Source organism: Onychomys torridus, chromosome 7 (genome assembly GCF_903995425.1).
Source record: "Onychomys torridus chromosome 7, mOncTor1.1, whole genome shotgun sequence".
NCBI lineage: Eukaryota > Metazoa > Chordata > Mammalia > Rodentia > Cricetidae > Onychomys > Onychomys torridus.
Window position 1 is genome coordinate 65876544 of NC_050449.1, and position 24341 is coordinate 65900884.

At 36.0% G+C, this 24341-nt stretch overlaps 1 protein-coding gene across 4 annotated transcripts in view; it reads left to right on the forward strand.

Annotated features, from left to right (window-relative positions):
* Znf280d (zinc finger protein 280D) overlaps nucleotides 1-24341 on the forward strand; it is a 90192-nt gene that overhangs the window by 27421 nt on the left and 38430 nt on the right. For all 4 annotated transcript variants that reach the window (XM_036192129.1, XM_036192128.1, XM_036192127.1 and 1 more), the window contains 7 exons: nucleotides 4942-5059; nucleotides 10044-10205; nucleotides 10549-10658; nucleotides 17253-17476; nucleotides 22206-22363; nucleotides 22797-22897; nucleotides 24018-24164. In XM_036192129.1, the coding sequence (XP_036048022.1) occupies nucleotides 4942-5059; nucleotides 10044-10205; nucleotides 10549-10658; nucleotides 17253-17476; nucleotides 22206-22363; nucleotides 22797-22897; nucleotides 24018-24164 (1020 nt within the window). The remainder of the gene's footprint in view (nucleotides 1-4941; nucleotides 5060-10043; nucleotides 10206-10548; nucleotides 10659-17252; nucleotides 17477-22205; nucleotides 22364-22796; nucleotides 22898-24017; nucleotides 24165-24341) is intronic.

The window sequence follows — 24341 nt, forward strand, 5'->3', positions numbered from 1 at the left end:
ATACCAGTATTTTTATGTATCTGCAAGTAATTTTTAATAAAAATGCTACTCATGCTGATCCACAATGCATTTAATATAATTTAAAATGAAGTAATGTTTAATAAATTTCTGTTTTAAGTTCCAGTTTGGTAAACATCTATAGATTTACCGATGTGAAAAGTGTTTTGGGGTTTAGTTATTTTTTAAATGTTTAAGATCAACTTGATGCTGGAAAGTTAGGTTAGTACTGCCTTAGTGAATAGTAATAGTTCTTTAGACAAAAAACAGGAGAGACTACTGCCTTTCTATCTTGGATCCTGTAAGGTTCCAAAGGCTATTATTCACGTACTTCAAAAATACAGTAAATGTTGTAGTGAACTTGTTTTCTTAGACTTGTCATTAGTTGTTCGGCATTTAGAGGAGAAAACTAGAGAGGGAAAAGCTGACTAACACAGTTAGAGAAACAAACCCTACTCTAAGGAAGAAAGCGGCAAAAGGTGGCATGTCATCTCTAGAAAAGTTAGAGACTGGAGTCCTTTCACTTCAGAGTGTTTCCTGTCTGTGGACAGAAGACACCTCAACTGACGGTTTGTACTCCTGGAATCCTATGGGGAAAGAGCAGATTGGCCAGTTGGTTTGTATGGTGCCTAGAAATCACACAATCTCAGTTGTCCGTGTGATCGAAGCTAAAAGCACAAATTTGTGTTCTGGAGTGATTCATCTTATTTTAGGGGCTTTCCCCATGAATATTGGAAGCTACATTGACTTTAATAAATTATTATTTTTATTGGTTTTGAACTTTTAATTCAATAAATTATAATTAATAGTTTGATGTTTTATGTCATGTTTTTAATTTTTCATGGACTATCTTTGTATCTCAACACTATTCAGGCAGGTATGGAATATATTACCATATAATATCATCAATAAAGTTAATATGTATGACTAATGGGTATGAATATCATTGATAAAGTCAATATGATATATGACTATTGAGTATGAATTACTTCATTTCATTTATTTACTTATTTATTTATTTAATTTTAGTTTTTTTGAGACAAGGTTTCTCTGTGTAGTCTTGGATGTCCTAGAGCTCACTTTGTAGACCAGGTTGGCCTTGAATTTTATAGAGATCCACCTGCATCTGCCTTCCGAGTGCTGTGATTAAAGGTGTGTGCCACCACCACCCTGCTCTGAGTATGAATTTTATGTCTTCATTTAGATTTGGATTCTAGTTTCAATACCATCAGTAACAAATGATACTGTTTTGAGAGACTTCCTCAACCACACCTCACCTTAGCCTACCTGTTTGTATATTGGGAAAGAATGTTAGGTCTTCATTAATACCACTGTGATAACTAATCGTACACATTTACTGTGACGAGCAAGTGAGCTTCATGTACACGATGTGACATTTTAGTTTGACAGGTTAAGTGGTTAAATAAGTGTTGGTCACCCTAAGTCTGCTGTAGTATCTACTTTACTCTTCTTTTTTTTTTTTTTTTAAAGATTTATTTATTATGTATACAGCATGTATTATTACTTCATGCCAGAAGAGGGCACCAGATCTCATTACAGATGGTTGTGAGGCACCATGTGGTTGCTGGGAATTGAACTCAGGACCTCTGGAAGAACAGCTAGTGTTCTTAACCTCTGAGCCATCTCTCCAGCCCCTACTTTACTCTTATTACTGCATTTAGCAAACAGTTTTCAGGTAGTCCATTTTTTAGTTATTCTGAACTGTCATAAGACACTTAAAAAGTCTCTGTTTGAAAACTCTTTTTAGCTAGTTATTTGTTGACTAATAAGTTGCCTTCTTTGTAATACTAAAGATACTTAATAAGTAACTTTTTAGGGATGTGTTTAGTAGGATTAACTATTACTGTTTTGTTAAAGAGAGTTTTGGTTTTTTGTTTTGTTTTTTGACAGAGCAAGTGAATATTTGAAAGTACAAATATTTGGAGAAAGTGTTTGCTTTAATGAAGTAAGATCATACTTGGTTACTGTTAGGTCATGGAATTAATGAGTTTTTTATTTTTCTTTACACTACATCTTAGGTTCAGATGCTCATGTCTGCCCCAAATTCTTTTTTTTTTTTTTTTTTTTGAGCTGAGGACCGAACCCAGGGCCTCATGCTTGCTAGGCAAACACTCTACCACTGAGCTAAATCCCCAACCTCCCAAATTCTAAGTATGGTGTTGCTATAGGATTATAAATTATTCCTATGATCTTACAACAAACCCATGTCAGTAAAGTTAGTAAAAAATGAAATTCTTAATTATCCTTTAATTTATAAGCACAAAACAAAACCTCTATGTTTTTGAAAGATAAACATATCTGAGGGGAGTTTAGAAAAGAAAGAAGAATTTATTGATAAAGTCAGTTTATGTGCCATAAGGAGCTAAATATGCAGGTCAGCACTTTTACTTTTTCACGAAACACTCTGTGAGGAACATGTCCTATTTTTCAAAAGCTTGATAGTAATGGTTATATGATAACTCATGTGTTTAACCTTTTTTTTTTTTAAATTTTTTTTTTTTTTTTTTTTTTTTTTTTTTGGTTTGTTAAGACAGGGTTTCTCTTGTAGCTTTGTGCCTTTCCTGGATCTCGATCTGTAGACTAGGCTGACCTCAAACTCACAAAGATCTGCCTGCCTCTGCCTCCCAAGTGCTGGGATTAAAGGCGTGTGCCACCACCGCCCGGCTGTGTTTAACTCTTTTATTTATTATTAAACATATAGAGTTTAATCTTCATTAAGATTTCTTTACCATAAATTCTTGAAAGTAGAATAAAGGACATTTTAGAGAATTTTATAGTTAACTGATAAAGTGTTTATGTAAAGTCATCCCAAAATATAACCTAGTTTGCCAATAGTGAATATTATCCTTCTTTTAACCTTATTAAAATTAATATTAGTCTTGCAGAAAAGGTAGGAGACAGTTCCTATATTTTTCTCATCTAGCTACCCTCATGTTAACATCTTACCTGTTAGGACTAACAATTAATGTTAACCAAACTTCAGATTCATCATTGGAACGTGACCACATTTTCTACTGATGTTCTTAGATCTTGTTTTTGAGTCTACCTTGCAGTTACTCTTACCTCTTCATAGTTTTTACAGTTACAGTTTTCTGTTCATGACTATGACAACTAAACATTGTATGTAAGTTATTTTTTAGTAGACATCATTTTAAACAATACTAGTTTGTAATTGTTAAATATTTTTATTTGCATCTTTCTGTCCAGTAAATTAAAAAAGAGGGTATATCCATTATATTTGTCTTAAGCGTTTTGTTTTTGAACTAGTGTATATCCTTTTATATTTTTTGTTGTTAAAACAGCTTTTTCTGAGACAAGGTTGCCCAGGCAATCCTTGAGCAGGCTATATATCCAAGGAAGGCTTTCAATTCCAGATCTTCCTATTTCCACTTCCTGAGTGCTGGAATTCCAGGTGTGCAATGTGGTGCCTGCCCCCCCCTCCAGCATTGTTTAACTTAAAACCCATATGCTAACACATTTTAGCATGTGGAAGGTTCAAAAATCAGTCAGAACTTACTTTGAAGAGTGATTATTGTTCCTTATGAGTCATATTGGATTATATTTGTGTGTGTACATGTATTAGTAAACTTGTTATATAGTATTGGAGGTTATATCTCCAATTGTATTGACCACTTCATAATTATACTGAATATGTATTCAGTTACATAGAAACTTAGATTGCTCTATTCTTGACCACATTACAGTCCATCTCATACTTTTCACTATGCTCTTAAGATCTTGCTAGCTTGGCTAAAAATTCCTTTGAGCTCTAGTGTATGTAGTTGGTTGTTTTTACTCTTTGATCTGTGGCTCTTTTTCTCTTTGTGGGGCCCGCCACCCAGCTTCCAAATAAATATACACGGTAGCTTATTCTTTTCTGTATATCTTTTCTTTCCTTCTTATTCCATGTCTGGCTTTGTGGCTGGTGGCTCATGTCCTCCTCTTTCTTTTCTCATTCCTAGATCTCCCTCTCCCTAGATTTCTCCTCCTCCTTATTCTCTCTTCTTGCCAGCCCAGTCTATCTTTTCTCCTGCTTTGCTATTGGCCGTTCAGCACTTTATTAGCCGAGTCAGGTGTTTTAGACAAAGTAGCACAGCCTCGCAGGATTAAATGCAACAGGAAAGAATGCAACATATCTTTGAATCATTAAACAAATGTCCCACAGCATAAACAAATGTAACACATCTTAAAATAATATTCTACAACACTCTAGGTCTCTTGGAGCAGTATTTTATCAGCTGCTTCTGTCCTAATCTCTTTCTGATTGGCACTGGTACTTCATTCTATGGCCTAAGTTGCTTCCCCCCCCCCCCCCCTGTGGCATTTGACATTCTTTGGCTTAGGATAGGTTTCTGTGGAACAATTAGAAAAGTAAGGATGCATTATTTTTCTTTATGACTACATAGTTATAATGTTCTCCAAATCATTGCTTGAAATTCATTTCATATTAAAAAAATTCACCCTCAACTGTTATATTTGGGAGTAGGATATGAGTCATTGAAGCTTTTAGTTTTTACATCCATGCCACTGTGTTTTCATTGTTCCTCTTTGTTTATGCAGAGTTTTTACCCAGTTCTGTTATTTACCTCTTGATGATATATTGCAATTTTAGAACCTCTAAGCATGTGTTGGTCTTACAGATATAAAGTAAGTTTGCATTTCTTTTACTTTGAAAACAGTGGATTAGAACTTGCTGCCCAGGTGTTAGCTGGGCATACAGGAATAAATGAGCTCTATTAGCTGGCTTTCAATCTTGAGAGTTGATAATTTTGTCCAACTACTTTTGTGTTTTTTTAACTTGTTGAATCATCAAAGGTTTTTATCTTAATGATATAGGTATGTCATTAAATTACTTTTATACATGTGTTTAAAACAATAGTTTTATGTCCAGTTCATGTAATATTCTTTCTTTGAACCTAACAGGGTTATTTAACAAACTCTCCACGAGTTCTGTCTAATAACTCTTCAGAGTTACTGTTTGACCTGACCCAGGACACAGGATTATCACATTACCAAGGGGGACCAGCACTTTCCGTTGCAGGTTTGTGTTGTTACTTTTTTTCTTTAAAATAGTTAAAAGAAAGTTGGTGGATAATCATATGGAATTAACTTTGTGTTTTGAAGCTCATACCTTTGTGTGAAAGTATTTGTATATTGTAATGTGGACTACTGTAAATAGTTTTTAGTGTCTTTTTGAGACAGTTCTATGTAAAATCTTCACTAAACCACATTGTACATCCCCCCACCCGCCACCCACCCCCACCTCGTGGATCCAACCTTAAAAATGCTTAAAAAACATCAGTGAATTAGGGATAGCTTCAGATACTATAAACGTTGTTAAGAAAAATTAGTTTCTGTGGTCACTAGTGTAAAAAGGTATGTGGTTGTAATTGAATTCTTAATTAGGTTAATGTCTCTAGTCCAATAAGTGATTTCAGTATATAGTTAAGTATGACTTTATGGTGCTATAAAGTGGTCACAATTAAATAGTTTTTAGACTAGTGACGTGATTCAGCAGGCGAAGGGACTTGCTTCCAAGCATAATGACCTGAGCTCCATTGCTGGGACCCACATAGTGGGATGAGGGAACTGACTCCTAGCAAGTTGTCCTCTGACCTCCACATGTGTGTTTCTACCATACCCTCCTTCCCCCTCTCTTCTTATAAAGAAAAGGTAATTAAAGAAGTAGTTCTTGAATGTGGTGGTGTACACTTGCAATCTCAGCATTTGAGGCTGTGGCAGAGCATTATTGTCAGTTTGAGGTCAACCTGGACTATGTAATGATATCAAGGCCATTCTGTGCTACATAGTGGGACTGTGTCCCCCAAACAAATTATTAGTAACTTAAACATAGTAGAAAAAATGGTCTTTAGAGTGAGAGGGCCGTGGAGCAAGAGCAGATCCATGACAGGTTTCTAAAATTCCTGCCAGGGACCAGACCTTAGTTTCCATTTACTGGAACTGGCTGGAGCTGAGCAAGCAGTTCTTGGGGAGATCACAACTCAGGGGCAACCAACCAATCAGCAGGTGCCCCACAGCCTTCTGCTGACTCAGTAGGAACCCCCGCTCCCCAACTCCCAACATTCTGCTAGCTGAAGATAGCTTTTCCTATCCTCCCGACAACTAGCCCTAACCATTCCCACCAGTCAGCCCTAGACTAATCTGTCCTCCACCAATCAGCACCAGATCAATCCCTCCTCCCTGGAATCCCTAACTCCGCTTAAAAGGAGCTTGCCACCTTCGTTCTGGGGCGCTATTTGCCACCCCATCATGTTGGAAATAATAAATGCTCTTGCTGATTTCATATGTGACTGATGGTCTTTCTTGGGGGCTTCTCTCGGACCCTAATAAGAGTAATGAAATTTACCTATTGAAGATTTAAAGTTCCTTTAGTGTATATGATAAGTATTCTTCATTAATTTAAAATATGTTAGTGTACCATGGAGGAATTTTGTCTTTTGAAAATTCCTCATAATTAAGGCAAGTTAATTCTTGGATGGTAGCAGTTTGTATTTATTTAAGTATTTTAACTAAGATGTACAAGGTACTTTGGAATGTTTAGATTGTTTACTAGATAGGTTAATGAGGTATTTACCAGATTTCCTGCACTTTGTTTTTTCATAATAGGGCTTAAAGTGCTTTTCCATTTAAAAAATACCTTATTTGATAAACACGTCTCTGAATGTCACTTAAATACATAGTTTACTAAAATGTTTACTAATATCTTGTTAATAAAATAGGTACAAGCGAAAAGAAACGGAGAAAAGTATTTGTATTAAATCTGGCATTAGGAAGCTCATAGACTTTACTCATAGGAAAAGTCTTCAGTCTTGAAACTTCTGGGAAGACAGAACCAATAAAGACTCCTATCCTCCCTCTCAGCTTTCTGCTACAGTGAGTGGAACTTCATTAAGTGGGATAACTAGGAAGCTGTAGGTTTGAACCTCTGCTCTTAGGAATGTTTAGTTTTTTATCAGATCAGTTGACCTCTTCATACTTTCAGTTTTTCTTTTTAAGAGATGGGGCTATTCATTTATTTTTGTAATTCATTTAGTTCTCACACCTGGAGCAAGGCACCTGAAGATATCATTTTGACACTTGCTTTAGTTCACACAAGGCTTTTTTGATGCCCAAACAAAATAAGTGAAATGTGAAAATAAATTTATAAGGTTCAAAGGATTTGATAACAAATATCAGTAGCATGATTGACAGACTACTGTCTGGAGATTTGAGGTTTGAGTTTGACTTTGAAAGAGAGTAGCATTTTTTATCGGCAGAGCTAGAATTGTTTGGGGATAGGGAGTAGCACAAGCCTGACAAAACAGATAGAAGGTCAGCATTTAAAACACATGCAGGACTAGTTGACATGGCTTAGTTGGTAAAAGCATTTGCTTTCAAGTCTGACAACTTGAGTTTGATCCCTAGAACCTACATGGTAGAAAGAGAGAACAGACTGACAGATTGTTCTGAGTTTCACTGAAATACCATGACTTGTGCATCCCTTCACTCAATAAATAAATGTAAAAAAGATTGGAATGAATACAAAGTGGTTTTATTTAATGTTGAGATTTCTCATGTTAAATTTTTACATTGAAGACGTTTATTTTTACCATCTAGTCTATTTTGTAATTAGTTGATTAATTAAAAATGCTATCACTCATTTGTTTTCCAAGTAACATAAACATGTTAATACGATTACACTACCAGAGATCTTTTTCATGTACCTGCGGTGTGTCTGTCTCCGATCAAATGGTAATTTTTTTGTTTTGTTTTGTTTTGTTTTTTGTTTTTTCAAGACAGGGTTTCTCTGTGTAGTTTTTGTTCCCTGTCCTGTATCTTGGTCTGTAGACCAGGCTGGCCTCGAACTCACAGAGATCCACCTGCCTCTGCCTCCCGAGTGCTGGGATTACTGGCGTGCGCCACCACCGCCTGGCCTTCAAGTGTTTTGAAGATCAGGAAAAATCATTATTACTTTGTCTTGAAAGATGAAACAGTGAAATGAGCTAGTATAATTCTTATTTCTTGGCAAGTTTGTCCTCATTAAAAGTAATGATAGCCAAATCTTTTGGAATAATTTTACCCTTTAAAGCAAGTTAAGGTATAAAGTGTTTTGTTAGTAATGATAATTGTTATTTATCATTTTTCTATGTACCAAGTATTTTACAGTTCTTTGAATACATTGTTTGACCTTAAAGTAACTGTAAAATAAGGTATAACATACTTTACAAAATAGAAAATGAAACTTAGAGAAGTTAAATAAGAATACATAAAGAGAAACTGACAGAAGTCTGGGTTTGACTTAAATACCTCAAATATCCTTCTTTTTTTTTTGTTTTTTTTTTGTTTTTTTTTGTTTGTTTGTTTGTTTTTGTTTTTTTTTTGAGACAGGGTTTCTCTGTGTAGCTTTGTGCCTTTCCTGGATCTCACTCTGTAGACCAGGCTGGCCTCGAACTCAGAGATCCGCCTAGCTCTGCCTCCTGAGTGCTGGGATCAAAGGCGGGTGCCACCACCGCCCAGCTGCCTGGAATATCTTTAACATTTGTTGTTTTTATATTTAATGTACAGATGGGACTGTTTAATACACTGGGAGTCCTTTGTACAATGTACATTATGTGTTATTAAAAAAGTGCTTTGTTTGGCCTAGTTATAGTCTAACTGCCCCTCATTCTCTTGCTGATAGTCTGTTTAATCTTTATGGTGATTTTTTTTTTTCAAATGGAAAATTTTTTAAAAAAAGATTTATTTATTTATTATGTCTACAGGAGATGGTGCCAGATCTCATTACAGATGGTTGTGAGCCACCATGTGGGTGCTGGGAATTGAACTCAGGACCTCTGGAAGAGTAGTCGGTGTTCTTAACCTCGGAGCCATCTCTCCAACCCCTGGATAATTATTTTTTAACTTCTTTTTTTTTTTTTTTTTTTAAGCTGAGGATCGAACCTAGGGCCTTGTGCTTGCTCTACCACTGAGCTAAATCCCCAACCCTGGAAAATTATTTTTAAGAATGAAACCTCTATATAAACAAAGATTCATGCAAAAGTCTAATAAATCAAATGGAAGAGTTTTTTGTTTGTTTGTTTTTGGCCAGACACTCTTTAATATATTCCCTAAAATGGGACACAACTTCTGCTCTTATATGCCCTTTCATTTGAGTGAGTAAAATATTATTCAGGCATAAAATTTTCTATTTTGTACATAGCAATAAGTGTGTAATGTCACAAGTTATAAAGAGATCAGTTTTTTTCATTAGATGGAAAAGGACTAATATCACATTAGGCTTTTTAAGTAGTTACAAAATTTTAGCTGGGCATGATAGTGTATGCCTTTAATCTGATCATCACTCAGGAGACAGAGGCAGGCAGATCTCCAAGTTCATGGCCAGCTAGGTGTACAGAATGAGTTCCAGGACATCTAGGGATTCACAGAAAAACTCTGGGTGGGGGGAGCCGTGGGGAAATGAAAAAAATTTTGGAATCTATAAATGTTTGGAACACATTGTGTGTGCGTGCATGTGTGTGTATGTGTGTTGTATGTGTGTGAGTGTAGTACAAACTTAAATGTATTTAAGCATCTGAAGATTATTGGTTCTTAGGAACTTCAGAATATCTTTCAACAGTTTTTTTTTTTTTTCAAGCCATATTGAGAATGTTCTTGCATAGAAAGGTAATTTCACAGATTGATCAAATAAATACAGTCCTTCGTAAGTTTTTAATACTATTTCTTTATATTCTCTAAGTTTGTATCATTTGATTTGTTTGCTTTTTTTGAGACAGGGTCTTACTATGTAGCCCTGCCTGGCTTGGAACTGGTTAGGTAGATCAGGCTGGTCTCAGATTCACAGAGCTCTGCCTACCTCTGCCTCCCAAGTACTGGGCTTAAAGGTGGGTGCCACCATGCCCAGCATTATCATTTAATTTTTGTCATTGATAATTATATACTTTAGTTCACACACATAGACTTAACTAGTTATGAGCAGTATTTTATAATATTTTAAAATCTTTTTCCCACTATTTAAATCATTGTAGGTTTGAATGAAAGTTCATTTTCATCAAAACGTCTATCTGGTTCTGACATAAGCAGTGTTAACCCAAAAAAGCCTAAAGCCAGTGACAGTATTCCTGGAGCAGACGCCTCTTCTGTAGTCTCAGAAAAGCCCCCATCGTCTCTGCAGGTGGTGACATCACAAGGTAAACGAGGACAAAATTACTGTGGTATTTAAAGATGAGGTTTGCAAATTGTTACAGATTTAGAAACTAATCGTGGTTATTTAAAGATAAAAAGTGCTGAATTGATGGCTTAGTAGTGAAAAGCCTTAAAACTCTTGCAGAGAACCCCAGCACCCACACTGAGTGGCTTACTAACACCAGCTAACTTGAGCTCCATGAGGCCTGACATTCTCATCTGGCCCCACAGCCACCAACAGAAATATGGCGTTCTGTTGCACTGAGTAATAAAGTAATAATTAAAAATAATTTAAAAAAACCCTGAAAAGTGCTTTTTGTTTCATAATTGATCTGAATTTATTTTTAGGTGTAAATTGCTCATCAAATCAATCTAAAAATGGAACAACTTTTCCAAGAGCATGTCCTAAATGTAATATTCACTTCAATCTTTTGGATCCTCTGAAAAATCACATGACGGTAAAATTTTTAAGATCTAATTTTAAAAAGTTTGAATATATCTAAAAATGTTAATGACTGGTTTATAGTAAAGGATTGTTTATTCTAACGAGTTAGGTATTAAATCTCATATTGGATATATCCATAGTGCTTAGGTAAAAGTTTATATTCAAAATGGATCTATAAGGTAGTGAAATTCTGCCGGGCAAGGTAACGCACGCCTTTAATCCCAGCACTTGCAAAGCATAGGCAGGTGGATCTTTGTGAGTTTGAGGCCTGGTCTATAGGATAGTCACAGCTATACAGAGAAACCCTGTCTCGAAAAACCAAAAAAAAAAAAGAAGATAGTGAAATTCCTTAGCCCATATATTTTACAATATTTGCTTATTATATTCTGGTTATAAACAATATATTGATTAAATCATATTCAGATTTATAAAACATTTTAGTGTAAATTTAATCTTTTTATAACTTAAAAATTCTATAGTGTATGTATGTATGGTAATTTGTCCATTCCTCATTAGATGATGATCTAAGATATACATATTAACTGTCAGTATTCAGATATAAAATTTCAAATGCTCATGTTTTTCATATGAAATAATTATTTTGATAATGTCCAGAATATAGTTTTTACAATTATTACAAATTAGTTTAAAGTTTTTATTGGGGTAGGAAGCTTTTGGTTTAGATTTTAAGTATTTATGAAGTATGAAGGCTAGCTAACACATTCCTTCAAATATTAGCTTTTACTGTGCTTTGCTGTGTCTTTATAAAAATATGGGCTGGAGAGATGGCTCAGCCGTTAAAGGCTAGGCTCACAACCAAAAAAAATAAAAACGTTCTGTGATCTTGTTCCTACTATAAATGGCAAGAGGGCAGGAGCAATATAGAATATAAAAGGAAGAGAATGAAAGAAAAGAATTAAGTAGCTATTGCTATTTCAGAGAATGACTTTTTTTAACTCATCATTTTCAAAAAGCGAAAACAGGAACTCACTGGCATTTTGTGGGGAAAGGGGAAACATTTCTGTCAGTGGTGTTGCCACTGGATAAGTTGTCCATACTCTTGTAAATAACCCTTCACTCATCAAAGTAATCAACATAATCACAGTCAAACTGATTGAGCTAAAAAAGGGGTGGGGGACACAAGCTGAAGACAGGAGGACTTACTACTTCTTGGGAGCAGGCAGAATAGGAGCCAGGACAAGAGAGGATGGTGAAGGTTGAATGTGATCAGAATATATTATGTACAGATATGAAAATGTCCTGGTGGAACCGTGCTTATGAATAAAAAAAAAAAAAAACTGAAAAATTCCAAACCTAGTCTCTTTATTCAGAATTGTATTTGATTTATACTACTTGTAGCTCCCAGAGTATAGCCTTGAGAACTGTACTTTGTGCTTTGCTCATACAGGAAAATTATCCTGTTCAAGTGATTTCCACTTTCTTGTAATGTTTTAATGAGACTTATGATGGTTTATATGTTTGACATTAGAGATAGAGGGGCAAAAGGGAATACATTAGTTGGCTTATTCACTTTTTGACTAAGTGTTGTAACCACATGATTCATAAAAGCCTACAGAGGGATGCAAATGAGGAGTCTGGCCCCAAGTCATATCTACATGATTCCTAAGGTGACTCTCTGTAACAGGAATCTTAAAAGTTCTTATTAATAAAACTCAAACCCGAGGCCAGTTATTGGGGTGATTGCTGGAAGATCAGAGACACAGAACAAGCCACAGCTATCTCACCTTGCTAGTTCCTCAGGTGATCCTGTTTCCTCAGGCTGGAAGCTTCTGAGTCCTCCTCCACATGAATCTCAGCTGAACTGTGTTGCTCCAAAGCTTAACTAACTACATGCTTTTTCCTCTTTAGTTCCTGGTCCTCACGCCTTATATACCTTTTTCTTTCTGCCCCACTCCCTGGGATTAAAGGCGTGGGTCACCATGCTTAGCTGTTTCTAAAGTGGCCTTGAACTCAGAGATCTGGCTAGCTCTGCCTCCCAAGTGCTGGGATTAAAGGTGTGTACCACCACCGCCCAACTTCAGTTATGGTTTACTCTTCCCATTTTCTAGCCACCATTTCTGGCTCTGTTCTAGTGGCTGTCTGTTCTCTGACCCCAGATATGTTTATTTCGGGGAACACACAATATTTCAGGGAACACAATACCCACCACAACTCTCAAAATAAATAACTTCTATGTACTCTCTGGTTTTCTTTTTTGTGTTTACAGATGAATATGGATGTTCTTATTTTTCTTCTTTTTTTTAAAGATTTATTTATTTATTGTGTATACAGTATTCTGCCTGCATGTGTCCCTGCAGGCCAGAAAAGGGCACCAGATCTCATTACAGGTGGCTGTGAGCCACCATGGTTGCTGGGAATTGAACTCACCTCTCTGGAAAAGCAGTTGGTGCTCTTAACCACTGAGCCATCTCTCTGGCCCCCCTTATTTTCCCTCTTATGTGTACAAATTGTATTATACTGTATAGTCTTCTTGGCCTAATTGACTTTCTATTGCTGTGATAGAAACATCATGATCAAAAGCAACGTAGAAGGGAAAGGTTTTATGTCAGCTTACAGTAAGTCCATCATGAAGGGAAGTCAGGGCAGGAACTTGAGGCAGGAACTGAAGCAGAGACCTTGGAAGAATGCTGCTTACTGGCTTGCCTCTCATGATTTGCTCAGCTGGCTTTCTTATACAACACAGGACTGCTTGCACAGGTATAGCACTGACCCTACTAGGCTAGGCTCTCCCACATGAGGCATTAATAAAAAAAATTGCTTCTCAGACTCATCTATAGTCATGTGATGGAGGCATTTTCTCAACTGAGGTTCCCTTTGCCCAGATGACTCTAGCTTGTGTCAAGTTTACAAAAAACTGATCAGGACACTTTTGCACTTGGAGAGATTGGTGACCCCTGTCCTGAATGTGGGTTTTTTAAAAATACCTTTTAGTGTTATTTATGATTACTTTTATTGGAAATTGCCAAAATATTATATAGTATTCAAATAATCGAACCCCATAGCATTTTATTAAAATAACATTTCATATGTGAATGTATGTATTTTATTCTTATATATAATCTTTATTTCATAGTGGATATATATACACAGTAATCAAATCTAGAAAGGGTAATTTTAAAACCATTGGGCAATTCTTTAGGCACAGAAAGACAAACAGTCCATGATCTAAAAAAAGCTATTTCAAAAGTAAAATATTTTATTTGAGGCCAAGGAGATTAAGAAAGAAGAGGATGGAGAGGTTAACAGTACTGTGTTATATAGCTAGATAGGAGGTTTCTACGTTGTATAAGAACATAGCATGTAGGATGAATATAATTAAAAGCAACACATTTTATCAAAAAAAGGAAAGGCTTTTTGAATGTGCTAATAAGGAAATGATAAAAGTTAAGGTAATGGTTATAATTATTACTGTTATTTGATCATTACCCAGTGTAAACATGAGTCAAAACATCACACTAAACTTTATAAAAGTTCCAGTTCTAGTCCCCACTTTAAGAAAAAGGGTTAGGGGCTGGAGAGAGAGGTCAGTGGTTAAAGCATTTGCTCTCTTGCAGAGGACCTGGATTTGGTTCCCACACCCACATGGCTGCTCAGAACTATGCGTAACTCCAGTCCTATAAGGACCCTGCCTCTCTAGTCTGGCCCCTAGGGGGACTCACACACATGTGCACATACATAAAATGCAGGAAAAGAATACTCATAAAATAAAAATAAACCAGGCTGGGGATTTAGCTCAGAGGTAGAGCACATGCCTAGCAAGCGCAAGGCCCTGGGTTCCATCCTCAGCTCAAAAAAAAAAAAAAATCCTTTTAATAAAAATTTCAGTTACAGGAACTTTTAACTTTCTAGTTTGACAAGAACGAATTATAAATGGTGTCTGGTAACTTGTTAAACTACAGACTGTTCATCTACACAGACTATAACACTGAAGGTATTGAATATTTACAGGAGGGCTTAACTCATCAAAATAAGGTGTAAGTGAAAGGTGGTAGAACAGGGCTTAGAGCCAAAGTTATTTTATGGTCAGATAAAGTTGTTTAGTTGATTTTGGATCCTAGTATTGTGCCCTCCATATCTTAACTATCCTTGACATTAAAACCAAAATCTAAACTTAATCCTTGTTTCTAACATTGTACTTGCTTTTTGAATGTTTGAGGATATTTTGATCTTGCTCAAGAACAACCCTACTCCTTTTATTATAGCTTGTCTGTTTTTACTTGTCATGTGTTTTCATCTGTTTATTGCTCCTGGGGACCTAAATCTAAAATATTATGGAATAGGAATTGTGAACAAGGATTCTGGGCTAACTTTAGAACTCTGATCCTGTCTTTTCTTGTGTTAGAAAATATAGCAAGTAGTTTATCATCTGTTACGTATATCATAATTTCTGAGTATGTTAGTGTGACCATTAACTTCCATAAATAGTGAAGTAAGCATTTTTGGAGAACACAAGCCTTGCACCACACCTTTCCATAAGTCTTTTCATAGGTTCAGAAGAGAATCCCATGCCAAGTAGAACATGGAGTGGCTTCCGCTGAAAGTCAGGCCTAACATTTAGGCCATAACATTAGAAGACGCTGCATTAAAGTATTTTATAAATTCCAGTTTCCCTGTGATTCTTGTGAATATCTTTCCCCATAGGAGGGTTTTAAATAATGATAATGCTTTGAGTGCTAAAATAATGCCATTGATGCATAATACTTAATACATAAATTATAAGTAATTTCATTCCTCCAATCTCCCTCCAGACAGACACTTGTCTTTCTTTGATTGAATCCAGGGCCTTGTGTATGCTGGGCAAGTGCTCTGTCACTGACCTGCCATAGCTCTGGAGTGGTTTTCTATAGTAGAGTGGGTTTGCTCCATACCATGCTTCTCTTCCTTAAAATTAAGAGTAGCATTATTTCTACTAGTCTTATGAAAGTTCTTAGAAATAGCTTGATTTTCCTAATTTTGAGTTCATATATGTTAACATATAACTCAGAAAAAATCTAGAAATAAGGCTAGACCCTTAATCCCAACACTCAGAAGCAGAGGCAGGCAAGTCTTTGTGAGATCAAGGTCAGACTGGTCTACTTAGCAAATTACCAGCCCCTTTAATGTATGTGTGTGTGTGTACATATGTATATGTATGTATGTGTGAATATATATATATAAAATCTCCCTCCCTCCCTCCTTTTTTCCTTCCTTCCTTCCTTCCTTCCTTCCTTCCTCCCTCCCTCCCTCCCTCTCCCCTTCCTTCCTTCCTTCCTTCCTTCCTTCCTTCCTTCCTTCCTTCCTTCCTTCCTCCCTCCCTCCCTCCCTCCCTCCCTCCCTCCCTCCCTCCCTCCTTCCCTCCCTCCCTCCCAGTCATTTAGTTATTCATTGGATTTTTGGAGACAGGGTTTCTCTTTGTAGCCCTAGCTATCCTGGAACTCACTTTGTAGATCAGGTTGGCCTTGAACTCTGTGATCTACCTGCCTCAGCCTCCCATGTGCTGGGATTAAAGGTGTGTGCCACAACTACCTGGAAGAAATTGCCATTTTAATAAGCACTTCTGGATTTTTTAATGTAGATTTTTCTAGGTTTGCCCTCAAAGAAAAACTTACTAAAAAAGCCCTACAACTATAAATTATATGCAATAAATAAATTACTTATATATTTATTTACAAAGTGCATATATGGAGAATTTCATATTACAATCAGTTTGTGACAACTTGATTTTTTTTCACTGAGAAGTAAATTTCTTCTTCAAATGTTTAAGCATTCTGGATTCCAAGATGTACCAGATGCATTTGTCTTTGTATCCCAAATGTTTTTTTAGTACCATGAATCTAGGGAATGTTGTTTAGCTGTGTAAAAGTCTAGTTTTCAATGGCTTAGGAAGTTGTGGCTTTTTTGGGTTTTTGAGACAGGCTTTCTCTGTGTATCCTTGGCTGTCCTGGAACTCACTCTGTCAACCAGGATTGACCTCTGCCTCCTGAGTGCTGGGATTAAAGAGGTGTGCACCACTACCATCCACCAGGAAGTTTTCATATATAGCCTGATACATCAAAGCATGTAACACTAACCTTCCTCCTGTGTTATTGACATGATTATGAAAGAATGATTTTTGGTTAAGAAACAAATGACTATTAAACATGTATCTAAGCAGGCAAATTGCATGGGAAAAGTTTATAGCCACGTCCTAGTCTTAAGGTTTTTTTCATCTCTTTTTAAATTTTTGTTTTGTTAAGATAATGTTTATGGGCTGGCGAGATGGCTCAGCTGTTAAAGGTGCTTGCCGCCAAACCTGACGACTTGAGTTTGATCCCTGGAACCCACATGGTGGAAGGAAAGAACCGACGTCCACAGGTTGTCCTCTGACTTCCACAAGTGCACTGTAGCACTTACACGCCCATACATAACACATACTCTAAACAAATAAATAATCTACTTTAAAAAGATGTTTACTTTTCTAAACTTTTTAGAATATCCACCATAGAATTTCACTATTTCTCCTAGATTTCTTATCAAGCATAGTTTTATGTGGTTTAACTTTAGTTGAAAACATAATTGTTTTTGCTATTATTTTGGAATAAATAAGGCATCTTTTTTTCTCTTCTAGTATTGTTGTCCAGACATGATAAATAACTTTTGGGGATTGTCTAAAATAGAAATTTCAAATACAGCAAACGAAGCCAAGACTATTGATTCAGAGAAAGGAAAATTGATTATGTTAGTTAATGACTTTTATTATGGAAAACATGAAGGAGATGTTCAGGAAGAACAGAAGACTCACACAACCTTTAAGTGCTTCAGTTGTTTGAAAGTTCTCAAAAATAACATTAGGTATGTAAATATGTATTTTTACTTCATGAAAGTGACCATTGTGTCTTTATCATACGCTGTCTTGCCATTCCAGAGAAGCAATTCCAGGACTTTCTCTTGTGTTATAGTTCCAGATTCCCCTTTTAAGTCTGCTGATTCTCTTTCCTTCATATGGCTTAAGAAATGACTAAGATTAGTTTTATTTGGAGCAAAATGAATCTATTAGTTTTCTAGATATTTTTGTATTTTTAATTTTCTAATGTCTCTCAATACTATAATTTCTTCACAATTGCTAGAAGTACTTCTTCAAAAGTTCCCGGATTGATTTCCTCCTTACTATTACTATTTGATGCTCAAATCTTCCATTTTATATTTATCTTTTGTTGTTGTTGTTGTTGTTGTTGTTTTGTTTTTCAAGACAGGGTTTCTCTGTGTAGGTTTGGAGCCTGTCCTAGAACTCGCTCTGTAGACCAGGCTGGCTTCGAACTCAGAGATCCACCTGCCTTAGCCTCCCGAGTGATGGGATTAAAAGGCATGTGCCACCACTTCTCAGCTTATATTTACCATCTTTATAATACATATCTTATGGGAATTGTCATCTTTTTAGAGATGTGCTAATCACAGAACACATGTCTGTTTTAATTTAAATTTTAAAAATTAGGTATTTTATTCTTAATGGAACTTAAAAAAATTTATATACAAATGTTTTAAATTTTAAGAATTTTTACTTCCAGTGTTTGAGAGACATATATTATAAAAATACCACCTTTGGGTTGGGGATTTTGCTCAGTGGTAGAGTGCTTTCCTAGCAAGTGCAAGGCCCTGAGTTCAGTCCTCAGCTCCAGTTTATAAAAATATCACCTTTGCCAGGCTTGGTGGTGCACACCTTTAATCTCAGCGTTCGGGAGGAAGAGGCAGGTGGATCTCTGTGAGTTTGAGGCAGCCTGGTCTACAGAGTGAGTTTCAGGACAGGCTCCAAAGCTACATGGAGAAACCCTGTCTCAAAAAACCAAATAAAATAAAATAAAAAATCTTATAAGAATAACAAGTAGTCACCAGGTGGTGGTGGTGGTCCACACCTTTAATCTCAGCACTTGGGAAGCAGAGGCAGGCAGATCTTTCTAAGTTTGAGGCCAGCCTGGTCTACAGAGAGAGTTCCAGGACAGCCAAAATTATACAAGGAAACTGTCTCAAAAAAACAAAAAGTATTTAAAAAAAGAAAAGAAAAAGAAAATGTGGTACATATACACAATGAAGTACTGCTCAGCAGAGAAAAACAATGACATCATAAAATTTGCAGGCAAATGGATGGAACTAGAACATATCATCCTGAGTGAAGTAACCCAGACTCAGACAAACATGGTATGTACTCACTCATAAGTGGATACTAGATATAAAGCAAAGAACAATCAGACTGCAACCCACAGATCCAGGGAGGCTACCTAACAGTGAGGACCCTAGGATGCCTGTGGCTTATAATAAGTTTTGATTTTGCCCAATCAATGGGCATACTTTAGTGAAACATTTCACTATTAGGATAAAAATTTGTAACATGTCAAGCTGATGAAAGAATATGCTGGCTGTACTTTTAGGAGGAGAGGCTAAAACCTTTTTAGATTATGGATTTGCCTATAGAAAAATGTCTGCTGTAAATCAAACAGTAAAGGGAAAGATGAATAGCAATCTCACACAACTTAAGTAAAACATAGCTCTCTGAACAGGTGAAGATAGGTTTCTTCTGTATCCCAGAATCAATCAATATTTGTGTGTATAATTCAGCTAATATTTGGCTCAAAAGGGCTTATTAGGAAATGTTATCATTTTTACTATTTTCTACAGAGAAAATATTTTCCAAATTCAAATAACTCTGGACTTTGGAATTATAACCTGTTTTTATGTTAAAAAAATTTTAAGTGGAAAATGCTGAAGGCCACTGAACTCAATGTTGTATTTACATATATATCTGTATAAAATAATAATTGTAAATGTTTGCTTAAAAAAGGTAAAATGCATATGTGAATTTAACAAGTTATAGATTTTCAACACTGTACACAAACTCCTTTCTTACAAATAAATATTTATGCTTCTAAAAAAAAGAAAATAACAAGAAGATATAATGAATGATGGTTTTCATTTATTATATAGTCTAAAATTTTTATTAGGTAAGATTTTTTAATTCTTTTTAATAAAAACTTTAAAATAAATTCATCAAAAATTTTCAAGTTTTACATTGGGCACTTGCCATCTTTTTTCTGCCCGTATTTATTAGACTTGTTTTGTTCTTTTCCTTTTCCCTTCTTTTAAACAATCTGATTTTTTGTTTGTTTGTTTGTTTGTTTTTTGAGACAGGGTTTCTCTGTAGCTTTGCACCTTTCCTGGAACTCGCTTTATTGACCAGCCTGGCCTTGAACTCACAGAGATCCACCTGCCTCTGCCTGCTGAGTGCTGGGATTACAGGCGTGTGCCACCACTGTCCGGTGTCTATCTGATTTTTTAAAATTAATTAAGCTGTTGGTAAAAATGGACTTTTCTTTTTATGTACATTTCTAAATAAGTTACAGACATGAGTGTACTTCTTTGTAGTTAAGTTGTACTTCGGGAGTGGATGTGGGACGAATTTGGAGAGAGATGAGAATATAATAAAAACATATACAAAACTCAACTCTCAAACAAATTAAAAGAAGATATTGTATACAAACACACATACACATCTTTTACATTTACTAAAGATCTTGTGGAATTAGCAGCATTTTGTACACCAACAATTACCTCTTAGGCTCCAGAGTTCATTCATTTCTCTGCCTTCTGTGGCTTGCTGCTACAATGATGCTCACAAGTTTCTTTGAGATAATGCTTTGTACATTCCCCAAGCTCTTACACTACACTACTTCGCCTCCTTTAAGAGCTAGTGGTCCCAGTGGTTTAACAGGGAAATTGTGCTTTGGTTGTAATACCGAAGCTCCACCACTTAGTTCCATAGTCTTACCATTACAAGATTCAGTCAGGAGATAGGTTATAGTGTACAAGTGTGATTCACTGTCTTCATTCCCTGCTAAATATGATACATGCTGCAATTTATTTAGTAGAGTGTTTTTTAAGATTAGCCCATTTAATATTCAACATGAAAAGTAACTTTTTCTAGGAATTATTTCAGAACATTAGTTCCATATGTTTATATTATTAGAAAATTTATGCCTATTACCTTTACTAACACAGAGAAACTGAACATTGAAAACTATTAATTAGGAAATGTAACCTTAATGGTAAATACCTCATGATCAAAGGAATTAAATACATAGTATTTTGCCCCAATTTTTCTCTCTAAAATCTGGGCTTTTTGTTATTTTGCTTTTATTTTTGAGATAAAAGCTTGCTATGTTGCCCTGGCGGGCCCAAAACTCACAGAGATCTGCCTTTTGGCTCCCAAGTGCTAGGATAGGTATGTGTCACCATGCCTGTGGCCTTGTAGTTGTTTATAATTTCTATAATGGTGAGAAACACATCAAAATTTCTGTCCTGACTTGTTATTACAGTTTTCCATTACTGTTTTGTCTCCTATTGGGTGTCACTAAAAACAGGTCATTGTAAGAAGTTTGCCTTTTTCCCCTGTTCCCATACATTGATCGAGAACTATGCATTCCAATTAGGTCTTATGTAAACATTAAGAGAAATTAACCAGCTAGTTAATGCATTACTTTATATAAATATACTTTAGTACATTTAGCTTCAAGGTGTGAGCTGAAAGTTTACTGGCTGGTGGTATTTGCCTACATGTAAATAATTAATCAAGATTAGGGTTTTCTGTAGGTCTTTGTAAAGCTAGTATTAAAACCAAAGGAAAGAGGATATTTCAAAAAGTGTATTACAACCTGCTTTGAAGAGACGTTCTTTAGAGATAGGAAAAAGAGATAGATGTCACAGCCTTCATGACGGCTGTTCTCTGGATTGATAACATTATCATATAGTTTCATGATCATTTCCTTTGAGCCTCCAACTGAATAATGTTATTAATAGTTGACCCAGTCTAAAAATTATTTGATCAAGTGATATTACTTTCTAATTCAGCCAAAAGCTTCGGTAAGTTCTTTTAAGTTGGTATTCCCATTGAAATCATATTGAGCTGAGGGTTCTGCTCATCAGAGGCCTTGTAGGGATGTTGAAATAGCAAAGCGTAAAACTGAAAAGTGGAGCTTGCCTTCCAAAGGGTACAGTCTGCAAAGTAAAGTTTATGCTAACAGTGTACAGTGTCAGTAAATAAAATGAAAAGTTCTTGTAATTGTGGGCATTAAAACTGCTATTAAATGCATTTAAAAACAGAGACATGGGGTTGGGGATTTAGCTCAGTGATAGAGCGCTCCCTGGGTTCGATCCTCAGCTCCACAGGGAAAAAAAAGATAGACACAAGTAAAAATACTAGTAGCTGGAATTCATTGTGTATCTTCAAGGTCTTAAAGGACTTTTCCCAAGAATAGCTGCTCTTGCTGATAGGATTCTCTTCCAGTATTAAATTTTACAATGTTAATAGTACTTCACATGGCAAAGAACCCTGTTCTTTTATCTAAAAACAGTCAACTTAAACTTGAAATTTGAAAACAAAGATGAAAAAAGATGTCTACTTAGCCACTTTAGGTCATTATTTAAAACATGCACTTTTTTAGAGATATTGAAGACTAGACTGTTTATTGTGGGGTTTGGGATTGTCTTTGCGTGTTTTAATTTGGATCTTTGCACCTGTTGACACTCTTCCCAGGTTTATGAACCACATGAAACACCATTTAGAACTTGAGAAGCAGAGCAGTGAGAGCTGGGAGAAGCACACCACTTGCCAGCACTGCTACCGCCAGTTCCCCACCCCTTTCCAGCTGCAGTGCCACATTGAGAGCACGCACACGCTCCTTGACTTTTCCAGTAAGTTTCAGCTGCGGTTCAGTGTCCAGTGTTCCTGCTTCGACTGTTGAAGCTGAGCAGATCTGGAGAACATTGTTACAGAAATAAGACCAAGACTTTGAATAGAAATAAGAATAGACTTTGAATTTGGGGGGCAAAATTGAAAAAGTTAACTTACTCCAACCGCTTCCGTTCAAATCGCAGCTGCGTGTCTTGGTATAGCTACCTGAATTCAGGCGGGTTGTTTGGTACTGAGACAATAGAATGATGACCATGCATTTGTGGTAGTGCTAGACGAGGAATTAGAGGAATTGCTTTGAGCTGTGTGTGTGTGTGCTGCTCACGACTTCTGACTGTTGCTTCTGCTGATACACTTGTTGATACTGATATCCAGAATGAACCTTTCTATTTATGTATTAAAGTATTGTAATAACTTTCTTCCTCCTATTTATAGCCATTTGTAAAATCTGTGAGCTATCGTTTGAAACTGAACAGATTCTTTTACAACATATGAAGGATAATCATAAACCTGGTGAAATGCCATACATCTGCCAGGTAATCCATGTTTTACAATGTTATTAACTGTTTGTTGTTTTGGTGTCAAGATTTGTAGGCATTAGATAAATTATTAGAATTTGTTCTTATGGTAAACATATAGTTTTAGAGGGAGTGCAGTCTCTGGCACAGCCAGTCAACTCCCCTGGTGGCAAGGCAGCAACGGGAGTGAGAGAAGGGATGGATGTGTTCGTGTTCCCACAGAGCTCTCGGGATTCTGAGTTTTGAATTTTATATAACTTTCATGTGTGGTGAAAGATATTGGTCTTTTTTGCCATTTAGGTAAAAGTGGTAGCTAAAATTAAAGTCCCTCCTACTTATTACTCAAGTAAAGTTTCTTGGCATAACTCATATATTATATGAGGGGAAAATAGTGAACTAGATTTAGCCAGAGGCTGCTGTTTGCTCCTAAGCACTAGAAAGAGAGGAACCCTGCCAGAAAAATAAATGTGGATTTACCTTTCTCTAGAGGGAATAATGCACCCATATGACCAGTGTGCAAATGCTTAGTTATACAGAGCTCTGTCAAGTGCTTGGGACAAGTATTTCTTCAGAATTTGAAGGAATAGTAAGGCAAGAGAAAGATGAATTGCCACTGTCACAGCTTGGAGGCTGTATTTATAATCTGATGGCGAGTGCTGTTTTATGTAGAGATAAAGTATTTTATGGAACTCAAACCTCCAGAAGGTTTCAGAGCTTCAAAATTGAAGATAAATAGGGCAATAGAGAATGATCTGATAAAAAGAAGTTACCTATTATTTTGGGAAGCAGTCTTGAGCTCTGAAGGGTTACCTTTTTCTGCTTTTTGGTGCCTTCATTAGTGTGCTTCTTGCATGCATAGGCATCAGAGCTAGATACTTAGTAAGTACATAATTTAACAAATGATCCATCATTGCTGGATGGTGGTGGCACACGTCTTTAATCCTAGCATTCAGGAGGCAGAGCCAGGCGGATCTCTGTGAGTTCGAGGCTAGTCTGGTCTACAGAACGAGATTCAGGACAGGCACCAAAACTACACAGAGAAACTGTCTTGGGGGAAAAAAAAAGATTCATCATTGTTACTTTATAGTTGCACATTGGTTACAAATTTTCTATTTTAACATAACACTTTTATTCCTAGGTTTGCAATTACAGATCATCATTATTTTCTGATGTAGAATCTCATTTTAGAACATCGCATGAAAACACTAAGAATTTGCTCTGTCCATTCTGCCTCAAAGTTATTAAAATTGCCACCCCCTATATGCATCATTACATGAAGCATCAGGTGAGTTTAATAATTCTTATTTTTTCAAGTTACCTGATTATCACTCAGAATATTAAATTTGTTCTTCAAAGGGATTGAAGTTGTTCCACATATACAGGGGATTTAGAGTGTGTACAGAATCATTTGTAAAACTTCTACTACTTTCCTTGCTTCTTTTCTAGTGATTCTTGGCATATC